At 39.1% G+C, this 15582-nt stretch overlaps 1 protein-coding gene across 1 annotated transcript; it reads right to left on the bottom strand.

Moving 5' to 3' along the window:
* Window positions 1–309: 309 nt before the first annotated feature.
* kcna10a (potassium voltage-gated channel, shaker-related subfamily, member 10a) lies at window positions 310–2155 on the bottom strand. The gene has a single exon (XM_067447355.1). The coding sequence runs from the start codon at window positions 2136–2138 to the stop codon at window positions 420–422; it is 1719 nt and encodes a 572-aa protein (XP_067303456.1). The 5' UTR covers window positions 2139–2155; the 3' UTR covers window positions 310–419.
* Window positions 2156–15582: the final 13427 nt, after the last annotated feature.

The following is a 15582-nucleotide window of genomic DNA, read 5'->3' as shown; positions in this document are numbered from 1 at the left end:
TGATGCAATTTAATTCAGAAATTCAATTTTGCCAACTAAAATTTTTAGATTTGTTCAGTCACTCGAACATTTTCAATTGGTGCCTAATTTTATTTTATTTTATTTTTTTACAGTGCATGATTTTGACATTGTCATTCTGAAACATGGCCATGATGTGTCTTCCTACATGGTTGTTTAAGAAATTAATGACATTATGAAATTATGGTTAGAAGATAACATGCTAGAAACATAAAAAAAAAAAAAACATGCTAGAAACATCATAAACACTGCAATACTAATCCAGTTATAGACTCTTAAGTATATGCCTCTTTAAATCCAAACAGCAACTTTGTTTATAATCTCTTGATTTTGGTGTGAAATATGACCTGGACATGTTTAAAGAGATACATGCTCATGAAAATGATGTTTCGATATCGCGTTTAATACTTTGAATTGTCATTCTGCCAGTTGCCATTCGCCTTGTTCAGAGAGGAACTACTTCCATATTTTGTATTGTTCCCTGCCTTTAAATCGGTTGTCTCAGTTATGGGTGGCTTGTCTTCCTGATCTGTCTCTCTATGGTAAAAGTAGTTGAAATTTGAAACTATTACAGGCACTGGCAGGGCGATGGTCAACACCCCAGCAATGGCACATAGAGTGCCCACAATCTTACCGCCTAGTGTAATGGGACACATGTCTCCATAACCCACGGTGGTCATGGTAACTACTGCCCACCAGAATCCATCAGGGATGCTAACAAACTGAGTTTTGGGGTCGTCTACCTCGGCGAAATAGATGGCGCTGGAGAAGAGAATGACCCCGATGAAAAGAAAGAAGATGAGCAGCCCAAGTTCCCTCATGCTGGCCTTGAGCGTCTGGCCCAGAATCTGCAGCCCTTTGGAGTGTCTGGAAAGCTTAAAGATCCTGAACACTCGCACTAATCTAATGATTCGCAGGATGGCCAGGGACATATTCTGCCCTGTGTTGGACTTATTGGTGGTGGTCACGATCTCAGTTATCAAAGTGACAAAATAGGGAATAATGGAGACAATGTCAATCATGTTCATGATGTTGTTGAAAAATTCTCGCTTGCTAGGGCAGACCAGGAAACGCACCAGGAGCTCGAAGAAGAACCAGATAATGCAAGCGGTCTCAATGATGAAGAAGGGGTCGGAGAAGGTGCTGGTGATGGTTTTGGGAGAGGCGCTTGGAGGAAAACCTGAGGGGTGTGTTTGGTTAAAGTAAAAACCAGCAGTTGGAAAAATCTCCAGGTCCTCACGGAATTCTGGGAGAGTCTCCAGGCAGAATATGATGATGGAGATGACGATGACGAAGATGGAAACGAGAGCAACCCCTCGGGCTGCGTTTGAGCTCTCGGGGTATTCAAAAAGGAGCCAGAACTGCCTGTGGAACTCATTGGATGGCAACGGGACCTCCACATCTTTGATAAAGCCTTCCTCCTCGCGGAACTGGTCCATGGCTTCCTGTCCTAACTCGTAGAAGTTGATCTCATCTGAGAAGACATCTAAAGGTACATTCGCAGGCCGGCGAATCTTGCCCCCCGACTGATAGTAGTAAAGGATCCCATCAAAGCTTGGACGATTGCGGTCAAAGAAGTACTCGTTTCTCATCGGGTCAAAATAGCCCATTCTTTTCATTGGGTCGCCCAAAAGAGTGTCAGGGAACTGGTTGAGGGTCCTCAGGCGGGTTTCGAAGCGAAGACCGGCGATGTTAATGATGACCTTCTGATCACCATCGTCAAGAGCTCGCTTATCAACAAACAAGTCCTCGTAGCATTCTTTGGCCAGTCTACTGAAGATCGTCTCACTTTGTGTTCCTTCACTGTTCACTAGTAACTTCCAGTTGGAAATTAGACTAGCACAGCTAGCACGTCCTCTCTTTGTGTGAGGAGGCAAGACAGGTGATTGTGGTGCTTCCATATTGTATGGGGTCTTCTCTTTATACGGCGACACTTTTGCAGCATTGCAGTAGGTGCTGCCAGGCCCAAACTCTGGAATTTCTACCGTCAAAGCCGTCATCTCATTGGGATAGTCTGGGTCATTAAAGTTGTCCACACCGTTGTCCATGCCGTCGTCATTATTCTCCATACTGTCAAAGTCAACTAGCGCCACCTCAATCCTTCCAGCCTGGACCGTCATGTGGACTCAGATATCACACAACCTCCCAATTCAACTTTCACCAGAACAAAATCACTGGTTCAATATTTCAAATGCTCTTCCGCATTTGATTTTGAGGTGAAGGTCAACAAACTCAGGAAGAATCCACAGTGCTGGGACCTGAAAAAAAGAAGACGTGTTAGAGCGTGTTTTTGGCAGTAAAATCAGTAAGTGGTGTTTGAGATGCACATTGTTTCCTGGTTACTGGTCTGAGTGGAACCCTGAGGAGAGCAGCTGGTGAAGGTGACATATTTTGGGAGGTGTCAGCATCACAACACTTCCAAAAATGGCTGTCGGTTATTTTTGTTTTCGCTGTGAATCTGTTTTACACTGCAAAAGTGAGAGTGATAAACATTTCACAAGTTTATCACAATCCATGAAGGAAACACTAAACATCCTCTTTCGGACTGACATGTTCTACTCTTAGTACTGTTATATATATATATATATATATATATATATTTTTTTTTTCATTGTTACATTGTTTTTATGAAAAGCAAACATGTTCTCCTCCAATTTGCAATTATTTTAATGCAAAATAAATAATGATATGCTACCTCAATTGTAATTTAACTATTTTAGAAGTGCGGTCACACTTTACATTAGGTGTCTTTACAATATAGTTCCATAAAAATATAATTATTCTGTTGATCTATTGCACAACACTTGCTGCTGTTGAGATGGGGGACAGGTAAGGTTAGCGACAGGTTTGGTGGTATGGGTAGATTTATGGGTGGGTTATGGTGTAAAGGAAAAGGGGCAACAGTGTGATCATAGATGTAATTGCAGAAATGAATTACAGACGTAATTACATGCAGGTATTTTTAAATATAAGTACAATGTCATAACATGTTTGTACATATTTCGCGTGTACATATATATTAGGGTGTAACGGTTCACAAAATTCACGGTTCGGTACGGTTCGGTATGGTTCGGTACGTTTTAGATACAGCAAAAATAAAAAAATTGGCAGATAAATTACCTTTTTTAACAACAAAGTATGATTACATAACAAAGTATGATTTAAATTTTTTTTTTTTTTACATTGAACAATGATGGAGTTATACTTTACCCATCTTCTATGTAGTTACAGAAATAGACATTAGCTCTTTACAATAGCTCTCTCCACACTTTTTTCACACACTACTGCTTCTGTCATCCCTTTGGCCAAATCCTGACTTGTGTGACTCTCAAGCGTGTCTGAAGAACGTGGCTGTTCAGCTCCCATTCATCAGTAATGTAATGTGCCGTTACAGTCAGGTAGCTTTGTGTAGCCATTGACATCCAGCCTGTTGTCAGAGCAGCCGCTGTTGCTTTGGCCAATTGGTTCTCTATTTGTGCTTTTGTTTTTTAGTACAAAGCAGGAATTACTGGCTAAAATGGGCTCGTGAAGGAACATTGTAACGGGGCTCAATTACTTTAAGCATGTTCTTAAAACTCCGTCTGCAGTGCGTATGCGGTGCGTTTTGCACTGCGTATGCGGTGCAGGAGCTGCACGCACTGTTGTCCTTTCACATATGCTACGTTTTCAGTCCGCAACCGTTAACATGGGTACAGAAAAAATACGCACCGCATAGGCTACGCACTGCAGACGGAGTTTGTGTGAAACGGGCGTAAGGTCTCATATCCGCGGCTATACATGTCTTTTGCCATTTGAAAAAGTTGGAAATGTCGGTTTAAATGCTGCGGGCAGTGCGGGGATAGTTTGTGGGATAGTTTGTGGCTGTTTATTCTTTTTTATCGTCTTGTTGTCGGCGTAAATGAGTTGATTGACATGACATGAATTATTCCCGCTGCTGTACCATCATGTAGCAAATGCGACATACCGTTGTTTTTTAATCCATCACTCTTGCCAACACCATCATAGCTTACAGAGAATCCAAAGTTCACCAACACACCAGACCCGTTGGTTATTGGAGGATCTTCTATTTCTGGTCTGTTAAACGCAATATCCATTTTGCAATGAGCATTCAGCGTGTACTGAGTAAGCGAGCACCTGACTGAGCAGTCTAAAAAATATTAGTTTTTTGTTTTTTTTCTCTTAGTCAGGGGCATTGCCTGTTACGTCGCTTTGGTTATTGGCTTCCTTGTTGAACGCATAATATTATATTTTACATACTTTTTTATTTTCCAAATCTAATTTAGACCAAGAACCGTTCGGTACATAATGCTGCGTACCGCGTACCGAACCGAAAGCCTCGTACCGAACGGTTCAATACGAATACGCGTATCGTTACACCCCTAATATATATAACTATACACACAGTATATTTACTATATTGCCAAAAGTATTGGGACATCCCTCTAAATCCATTTGTGAAATTTCCTCACTAATAAATATTCCACGGCCAATTGTTAGTGGTGTTATAACAAAGTGGAATTGGGAGCAACATCAACTCAGCCATGAATTGGTACGTCACGTAAAATTACAGAGCGGGATCAGCACATGCTGAGGCACACAGTGTGCAGAAATCTCCAAATTTCTGCAGTCAATAGCTTCAGACCTCCAAACTTCATGTGGTCTTCAGATTAGCTCAAGAACAGTGTGTAGAGAGCTTCATGGAATGGGTATCCATGGCTGAGCAGCTCATCTAAGCCTCACATCACCAAGTGCAATGCAAAGCATTGGATGCAGTGGAGTAAAGCACACCGCCACGCCACCAACAATCACGCTTGTCTGTCTGGCATTCTGATGGATGAGTCTGGGTTTGTTGGTTGCTAGGGGATTGTGTCAAGTGTAAAGTTTGGTGGAGGGGGGTTATGGTGTGATGTTGTTTTTCAGGGGTTGAGCTTGGCCCCTTACTTCCAGTGAAAGAAACTCGTAATGCTTCAGGACATATCAAGATATTTTGAACAATTTCATGCTCCCAACTTTGTGGGAACAGTTTGGGGATGGCCCCTTCCTGTTCCAACATGACTGCACACCAGAGCACAGAGCAAGGTCTATAAAGGCATGGATGAGTGGATTTGGTGTGGAGGAACTTGACTGGCCTGAACCGAGTCCTGACCTCAACCCAATAGATCAGCTTTGGGGTGAATTAGAGTGGAGACTGAGAGCCAGGCCTTCTCGTCCAACATCAGTGCCTGACCCCTCTCTCTCTCTCTCTCTCTCTCTCTCTCTCTCTCTCTCTCTCTCTCTCTCTCTCTCTCTCTCTCTCTCTCTCTCTCTCTCTCTCTCTCTCTCTCTGTGCTTGTTCAATTCTAGTTTTACTTGATCTTAGTGCTGCATTTGACACGCTAGATATAAAATACTCCTAGACCGACAATATAACACTGGTATTCAGAGACAAGCATTAAGGGGGTTTAGATCGTACCTATCAGACCGCTATCATTTTGTCTATTTAAACGGGGAAAAAATCTAAGATAAGGTCAGTCAATTATGGAGTGCCGCTAGGATCTGTGTTAGCCCCTCTGATATGCTCAAATATGCTGCCACTTAATAATATTAAAAGAAACATGGAATTATCTATTCAGGACCCAAATAAATCTCTAAATTAACCAAGTTGAGTGTTGTGTTAAATATATAAAATATTTAATATCTAATAAATTCAGAAAAGACAGGTAGTACTTATTGGATGGAAAAGCTGTACACAGATTCTCTTAGAAAACAATTTGCATTTAGGTGTGTTATATTAAACAGCAACTGAACAATCATATTTCATGTTACAAAAACAGCCTTCTTCCACATCCGAAACATTGCTAAGCTACAGAGCATGCTGTCTGTTTCTGATGCAGAAGTCAGTTCATGCATTCATGACCTCTAGACTAGAGTACTTTAATGCATTACTAGCTGTTTGTCCAGCATCCTCAGTTAACAAGTTACAATTAGTCCAAATAACAGCTGCTAGAGTTCTTACTAGGTCAAGAAAATATGATCATATAACACCAATTTTGTAATCTTTGCACTGGTTACCTATTAAGTTCTGTATAAATTATAAAGTATTACTACTGACCCATAAGGCGCTGAATGATCAAGCTCATGTGTATTTAACTGATCTTCTATCGCTCCACAATCCATCACGCTCTTTAAGATCACAAAACTCTGGGCTTCTAGGATGTTTAAGTCCACCAAAGGAGGGAGAGCATTTTTACATTTGGCTCCTGAACTCTGAAATAGCCTTTGGTATAATGTTCGGGGCATCACCCACCCAGTTAAAATCTAGACTAAAGACGCGTCTCTTTAGCCAAGCGTTCACATAATGCATCTCATTACCTTGTACTCCAGTTATATCAGATCAAATGCACATGATAATCTTTGCTTAATGTTACAAACAGCAGCTACGCTAATTATGTAGCATTTTTTTTTTTTTTATCTTGGAATGCCCATCTTGAGGTAACTATAGTTAGTTCAAAACTCTTAGAAGAAAAGGTTCTATATAGAACCTTAAAAGGTTTTATCGGAGCTACGTAGTTGGAACCCCTAAAAGGTTCACTGCAAAAAATGCTTTTCTCACTCAGTATTTTTGTCTTGTTTCTAGTCCAAACATCTAAAAAATCTTAAAACAAGAAGTATTTACTAGACAAGCAAAAGTAATTGTATAATACGGAAGAGTATTAGGGCCAAGCAAAAAAAAAAAAAAAAAAGCATCTTGAGATTAAAGTCATTATAATGCGAGATTAAACTCGTTAAATTTCGAGAAAAAAAGTCGAGATACAATCTCGAGAATAAAGTCATTAAATATCGAGAATAAAGTCGTTCTGTTTCGAGAAAAAACTCATTATATTTCAAGAAAAAAGTAGAAATAAAATCTTGAGAATAAACTCATTAAATATTGAGAATAAAGTCGTGTTTCGAGAAAAAAACTCGTTATATTTCGAGAAAAAAAGTCGAAATAAAATCTTGAGAATAACGCATTCGATCAGTGTTCATTGCATAGCATACTGATAGAGGACATTAATATAATTTTGTCATAATTAGCTAAAGTTGATAGTATTTCTTTGTTACTAAAAGAAAGTCTGAAATATAGCTTGATTAAGTGATCCAACTCTGCCATGTCCTCTATCAGCCATTTCGACTTTTTTTCTCGAAACACGACTTTATTCTCAATATTTAATGAGTTTATTCTCAAGATTTTATTTCTACTTTTTTCTTGAAATATAATGAGTTTTTTCTCGAAACAGAACGACTTTATTCTCAATATTTAATGACTTTATTCTCGAGATTGTATCTCGACTTTTATTCTCGAAATTTAACGAGTTTAATCTCGCATTATAATGACTTTTATCTCGAGATGCTTTTTTTTTTTTTTTTTTTTTTTTGCTTGGCCCTAATACTCTTCCGTAGTCTTATTTGGGGGAAAAATAACTCAAAATTAAGAGTTTTTGCTAAGCTCTGAAGCTCTGAAAAACTCTGAATCAACATGCACAATACTAAATGTTCTATATATCCTTGCCATTTGTTAGCAGCATGCATTCATTGCTTAAATTAGCTCATTGTTGTGTGCTAACTGTGTAATTTGTATATGTACATTTCTGAAATACATAACTTGACAGCCAACTCTGATAACAGAGCACTCTAAATTGTATCGGAAACACACATACATTTTCTGTAAAGCTGCTTTGTAATTATACCCTATATTAGCTATAAAAGCTTCAGCTCTTCTGGGAAGGCTTTCCTCAAGGTTTAGGAGTGTGTTTATGGGAATTTTTGACCATTCTTCTAGAAGCTCATTTGTGAGGTCAGGCACTGATGTTGGACGAGAAGGTCTGCCTCTCAGTCTCCGCTCTAATTCATCCCAAAGGTGATCTATCGGGTTGAGCTCAGGACTCTGTGCAGGCCAGTCAAGTTCCTCCACACCAAACTCACTCATCCATGCCTTTATGGACCGCGCTTTGTGCTCTGGTGCGCAGTCATGTTGGAACAGGAAAAGGCCATCCACAAACTGTTCCCACAAAGTTGGTAGCATGAAATTGTCCAAAATGTCTTGATATGTCTTGAAGCATTAAAAGTTCCTTTCATTGGAACTAAGGGGCCAAGCTCAAACAAACAATATCACACCATACTCCCCCCTCCACCAAACGTTACACTTGGTACAATGCAGTCAGATAAGTACCGTTCTCCTGGTAACCGCTAAACCTAGACTCGTCCATCGTATTGCCAGGCAGAGAAGCGTGACTGGTCACTCCAGAGAACACGTCTCTGCTCTAGAGTCCAGTGGCGGCTTGCTTTACACCACTGCATCCCACGCTTTGCATTGCACTTGATTGGTAATGTAATGCTTGGATGCACATTCACAAATGTTTGTAGAAGCAGTCTGCATGCCTAGTGCTTGATTTTATACACCAGTGGCCATAGATATACTTTTGTAAAAAAACAGTGTTGTATTGTATTGAGAAACACTATACAAATAAATGTGAATTGAATTGAAATGTGCACAATTTGTGCATTACATCAAATTATGAATTAAATTGTTAGTACATTGTAGTTAAATAGACCTAATACAACGTGGGACCAAAAGTATTTACACGCCATGTCAGTATTTTGTGTAATGTTTAATGCAATTTAAATAAATAATAACATTTTTATTAAATAGTGCATTTAAAAAAATAAAATAAAAATCAGAAAAACACAATTAAAAATAACATGACATTTTACATGAATTTGGAGAACTTGGTTATCATGAATGTTTGCGCATGATAATTAAACAATGCAGACCTAAAGAATATGATTGCATACGTTTTTCTTCCGATTTTGTGGTAAATGTGACCCCGTCATATTAACACTCAAATGCCAAAGGTTGCGAAGCTTCTTTGCATTCCCATTTCCTCTTGCTGTCTCAAACTCGAGTTTTGTACATTTTCCCAGACATTTGGACGGGTTCCCTGTTGTTCTTAATGTGACGTTTCCAGTATCTATGGTGACACACCTCTGACACAACAGTCGGCCGGACATCACCTCAGCTAAAGCGTAACCCCTGTCAAACACTTGACACCAGAGTCCTGGCCTGTAAGGCGGTGTGGGAGAATAAGAGAGCTGCCGAAAGAGAAGTCGAGAGCGAAGGAAGACGAGAGAGAAAGAGAAACTGTTGGCACAGTAAAGGCCAAGTCTGTGGGGAAAACAATCGCCCCTCATCTAATTCACTTACTATTCCACTGGCCTGCATTGGGTTCAGAGGAAATGTTACAGTGCCTTCAAGCCAAGCTGTACAAGTCATTAGTGTCTAGAGCCGGTATTTCTATCAGGTTTTAAACCAAGGACATTTCAATTTAATACAAAGACAACACCTTAGCAAACTCAAAAGGATTATTAGCTGTGTATACGCTATTAATATTGCTCAAATTCACTTGTTTCATGATGTATTTTCCTCAAAACTCCTCAGCCTATCGGTAATAAACTTCAGTGCATAACTCGTACCACAGATATGAATGATAACTCAAATCTACTGCTTTCTGCTAGTATGTTTCCAAGGGACTTTTTGCCTGGAGGACAATAAAACAGGTACACAATCCCATAGACTTGCATTGAAGGGGAGATATCAATCTAGAGACCACAATATCAGAGATGAACTAAGAGACTTAGGATGGATCTATTTCGACTTGGTTAACACCTTAAACCATCCTAAATATCATAGAAATCACTTAAAAGCAACCACTTTGAACAAATTAGCTACTACAGAGCCATGCACTAATAATAACAGATGTAAAAAAAGTACATTTTTGGCTACAAGTAAAGGGTTTTAGATAACATTACTTTGCAGTTTACGTTTTACACGTGTTATGAAGTTACTAATAACTATAAATTATGCATAATTACATGTAATTAATCCTTAAACAGCAATACATATAGTTCATTTGTATTACGCGGTCCTTAAATGTATACTCACATTGAAACGAGGACACCTTGAAATATAGTAAACCAGGATTGAAATGGTCTACTTTAGACATTCTACAAACTGCCAGTCACTTTTTAGCTACATGTCAACGAACTCTCAGAGTATTAGTAGACTGCTGGGGTTAGTAGAATAAGTTGACGTAGTTGCAAAGTTACTTATAGAATGTCTAAAGCGGACTATCGAAATACAGTGTAACCAGATTTGACTTCACGAATGTTCTACAGGTATTAGTGATTTCTAAATGTCCTCCATTTATTATCAGGCTAAATCTCAAATTGGGGCGGTGGTTTGAGAGGCGCGGACAGATGTTTAATTAAAGATGTCAAAAATGAGTCATCCTGCTCAGCTGCCACTGACCAGAAAACAGAGAACATGTGCGTCACGGAGAGAGAGAGAGAGAGAGAGAGAGAGAGAGAGAGAGAGAGAGAGAGAGAGAGAGAGAGAGAGAGAGAGAGAGAGAGAGAGAGAGAGAGAGAGAGAGAGAGAGAGAGAGAGAGAGAGAGAGAGAGAGAGAGAGAGAGAGAGACGTTATACTGGGTGAAAAACACTGATATAGAAGCATATATTTTGGTAACACTTTAGTTTAGGGTCCAGTTCTTACTTTGAACTATTAGCATGCATATTACTAGGATATTGGCTGTTTATTAGCACTTATAAAGCACATATTAATGACTTATTCTGTATGATCATTTTCTACATTCATAATCCTACATATACCTACACCTACACCTTACAACTACCTTACTAATTAATTAGCAGTAGTTTTAAGTTTATTGAGGTAAAAGTCATAGTTATCAGGTAGTTAATAGAGAGAACTGGACCCTAAACTAAAGTGTGACCCATGTTTTATACTTGGAAAAAATACAAGCACACAGAATAAAGAATACAATAAAATAAAATGTTATTAAGACTGATAGAAGTGACTGATGCTGATCAGCGCTGTTCGGCTGGATAAGAACATTTTTGGACGTAAGAATCTTACGTTATCGGAGATCACTGCAAAAAAAGTTGCTGCCTTAAATTAACTGACATTTCAGTATAAATTACATTAAACTGACAAAAAAAAAAAGGTTGAATCTTGTATAACTTGAACATGTATGAAGTTAAAAATGGCTTATTTTGATGAGTTAAAGCAATGTAAAAACATGTTGTCATAACTTATCGATCATATCATTTTTTACAGCGTGATCGCTTATAAAATCAAACCGTCTTTAGAAAATAAAATCATTTCAAATCTGTTAGATATTTTATTTTATGTTACTTTCTTTTTTTGATGTTTCACAAGATATAATAGTCATGGAAGTAATAAAAATAAATATGACTCTATTATATTATATTATATATTTTAGTTTTGCAATATTCTCTCTACACTCCAAAATCTTAAAATGTATCTTAAGTTAAGCAAAAAAAAAATATATAAATAATAAATATAGAGTTCTTTATATTGACTATAAATATGGATTTTTTGTTATTATTATTACTTTCATTATAGTTAAATAAAAGAATAAAACCTAGTGAAATGTAAATGCATAAGCCAGGTTGTTAAATCGCTTTAGCTCTGTTTTACCTGGAAATTTCTAACACTCTTACGAACTATTAAAAAAAATATATTATCAAATGGAAATTTATATCATACAAGTGAATCTCACGCAACATATCTAGGTCATATTGTACCCCATATAAAAAATAAAAAAGATTCAAAGGAAAAAATTACTAAAATTATAAAAGCCGATTTTAGTTCTGAACAGTAACCTAACAAATGAAATGTGCAATTGTTCACACTTCAAAATTTATGATAGAAGAGCATATTAAAACCAGCATTTACATTTACAAAACACTTAAATTACAGATGATTCAGAACAAAATGACTCTAATAAACATTCACTTTCTCAACAGGGTGTCTGTACAGATGTTGCCTAATACAATTTTTTTAACTGAACGCGCACACACATGCACGCAAACACACACGCAAACACACACACACACACACACACACACACACACACACACACACACACACACACACACACACACACACACACACACACACACACACACAGACACACACACACAGGCCTACCATCGGGGTCTCCTGTTGTTTCTGCCTGTTGCTTGTTCTACATTTGGGTTCAGAGTGGCTTAATCTATTAAAGTCAGTATTGGGTAACCTTATGCTGCCAAGAAACTAGAGCTGACACTACGCAAACAACTACGCACACACACAAACTCACACACACATTTGTTTGGATACACACCTAGGCATGATCACACAATGACAAAAAAAGCACACGGATTAGAGAGGAGAGATGGGAGAATTAACTATAACACAACAGTAAAATAAAGTCCGAATTTTAAATATGAAACTTTAATAGAGGTCCATATAGCCACCGCTGTAACCAATCTCTCGTCAACGGCTCACCTTCTCACCTTTAACAGGGAGAGACGTCTGATCGCCCTTGTAAAACAGCTGTTAACTGTCATACGATAGATTTTATATTCATCACGACATGTGGCCTAAACGGTGGCAGCCCAGACACATTTGATGAGTGGAGATCAACCATAAGTGGATATACCTGACTAGAGCCTTACATCATCCAGCATCAATACCTGCCAGACCGATCGGTTACATATCACATCAATCCTGAGCCTGCTTATTTAAAGATCACTACACCTCAACGGCTCGTTGATTCACCCTCCGCACTTACAGATCAACTCCATCATCGACTGACAGGTGGAGGACACTGAAATGACAGAGGAGTACTATGATTTATCTGCAGATTTAAGGAATCGATTTGTGGCTGGCCCTGTAAATAGAAATCTATTTATATTTGTCCATATTTGTCTATCTAATTATAGCTAAGAAAATGGGTGCCCGATTCTGTTCCAGGAGATTTACCTTCCTGAAGAGTTTGAGATCTAACCCTGATCCAGCAACGATAGGAAGGTAGACCTCCAGGAACAGGATTGGGCACCTGTGGCCTACAACAGCCCAGCAATGCCTCAGGACCCACTTATAACATTGTAATAACCACTTAGCAACCACCAAAAATGCCCTAGCATTTACCAAGCAACTGCCTTGCAGCCAACCAGAAAATCATATCAACCACCTAGCAACTCCTGCAGAATAAATGAGCCATTATCTAGCAACTATCTGAAATCATCCACTTAAAGGGTTAGTTCACCCAAAAATGAAAATTCAGTCATTAACTCCTCACCCTAATGTCGTTAGACACCCGTCAGACCTCTGTTCATCTTCTGAACACAAATGAAGAGATGTGTTGAAATCTGATGGCTCAGAAAGGCCTTTGTTGACACCAATGTCATTTCCTCTCTCAAGACCCATAAAGGCACTGAAGACGTCGATTCAAAGCCCATCTCACTACAGCGGCTCTACAATCATTTTATGAAGCGACGAGAATAGGTTTTATGCGCTAAAAAAACTAAATAATGACTTGATCACGACCCTTGATCACTATTCCCTATGTTAGTCCACTAATACAGTTAATTGAAGGAGTGAATGAAAAGGAGTGAGTGAATTCGGACAGCCGTCAAGTGTACATCCCCTTTACATTCATTATTGCAGTGCGATGTGGGATTGAGTGAGTGCAATCAGTAGCTATGGTTTCGGATACTGACGCAATCGGACTGGAAATCTGTTAAACCATTCCGAATGCATCCACCAAGCTAGGGTTAGGGTTAGGGTTAGGAGACCAACTGCTTAGCAACACCCTACCAACCACTCAGTGCCTTTAAAGTGCATGTATTCAAACTACATAATACTATGCACTTCAGACATATTTATGACTATATTTAATACACTTTACTTTCATAAGCGAATACATAGCGAAAAAGAGAATCCATAATTGATTCTTAGATAAAAGCACACTGCTGTAACTATCATGTAGGGTCTGTTCTTGTTAAGAGAGATTAATTATACACTGACCAGAGTCACTGTAATGTGGCGTGATTAATGACATATAGGCTGCAGTCCAAACAACACATGCTTTTATCAATTTACTCTGTCTGGTCATTAAAGCAAACAGTGACTTCTATTACACTTTTAAACCAGGTCCTTTAAAATGCAGTCAAAGATGGTCCATCTCTCTGTGACAGGTTGTTAAATAGGTGCTCCTGTCTTCTGTATTCGATAATAATCCAACGCATTAACCCCATAAATGCCGAAGCAATTGAAAGAACAGCAAATCACAACTATCACAACCATTTTAAATACATATCAAACGATCTACAATGGAAAAATCAATAGTAACACACGTTCAAAATACTGTTACTTCTAATTGTAACTATAGATGACATCATTCAAATATACGTTTATTAATCAAACTGAATATTATTTCAAAATGTTGAAATACAAATGAAACAGTGTGCACACTACAATAAACACAACGATACCGGACAAAGAAAAAGAGGGAACTGAAGGGCCTATACATACAAGATGAGGAAGTGAATTCTACAAGGTGGGATCTAAATTAATGAGTTACCAAGGAGACTAATGACTTGTGGGAACAATAGAACACAGGAACAAAAGATGAGAAAAAGAGCAAAATGAGTCCTTGAAAATGAAATATGAAAATAACTGTGATATAATGCTCACCCCCCTCCAGGGAAAGCTCAGTCTCGGGCCATAGTATGAATTAGGAGGTGAAGGATGTGAGGCAGGAACATATGTCCTTCACCTGAGATACAGGTGATGAGCTCGGAGCTTCTGGAGAACTCTTTGTGCTCCCTTGGGTTACGTGAGTAGATGAGGATATCATCAATATAAACGATGATGAATTTGTTCAGGAATTCTTGGAATACCTTGTTCATGTAGTTTTGGAAGACAGAAGGTGAGTTGGACAGCCCTTATGGCATCACCCGGTACTCGTGGCCTGAGGGGGTGATGAAGGCGATCTTCCATTCGTCTTCCTTTTGAAAACGAATGAGATTGTAGGCACTTCTTAAGTCGAGCTTTGAGAAGATGGCGGCCCCTCGGAGTTGTTCCAGAGCCGCCAGGAACAGAGGAAGGGGATAACTGAACTTTACCGTTTGGGAATTGAGATGACGGTAATTGAAACACGGCCGCAAGCCTCCGTCCTTCTTGACCATGAAGAAGAAGCTCAAAGCGGCAGGGGATGTGGATGGTCTAATGAACCCTTGTTCTAACGCTTTGTGCACGTACTCCTCCATGGCCCTCTGCCATGAGCCATGGCATGAGGCAGAGGCATGAGACCTTCATCACTGCCGATGAGGTGGTAGTTTGGTGGCCAACCGCTTACTAAAGATCCTGGAACGCCCGGTAAGCAGGAGGAATGGTCACGCTGATCTGGGTGTCTGGACTTTCCACTGAAGTTGACTGCACTGGAAGCTGTTGATATACTGAAGAAGATCTTGGTTTAGCTTTAACTGGACGATGGATACAGACTTGGAAACAATTCTCACCCCATTAAAGGATTTTTCTGAAGGACCAGTGGATGTGGGGTTGGTGCAGGATTAACCACAGGCATCCTAGGATGATGTCAGCAGTTGACTCCTCCAGCACCATGAACGTGATGGTTTCCTCATGCAGATTACCGACACGCAGTGTGAGAGTGGGG

This window comes from Pseudorasbora parva, chromosome 6 (genome assembly GCF_024679245.1).
Source record: "Pseudorasbora parva isolate DD20220531a chromosome 6, ASM2467924v1, whole genome shotgun sequence".
Taxonomy (NCBI): Eukaryota; Metazoa; Chordata; class Actinopteri; order Cypriniformes; family Gobionidae; genus Pseudorasbora; species Pseudorasbora parva.
Note: the sequence above shows the minus strand (reverse complement) of the source record. Positions and strands in the feature narration are given on the sequence as shown.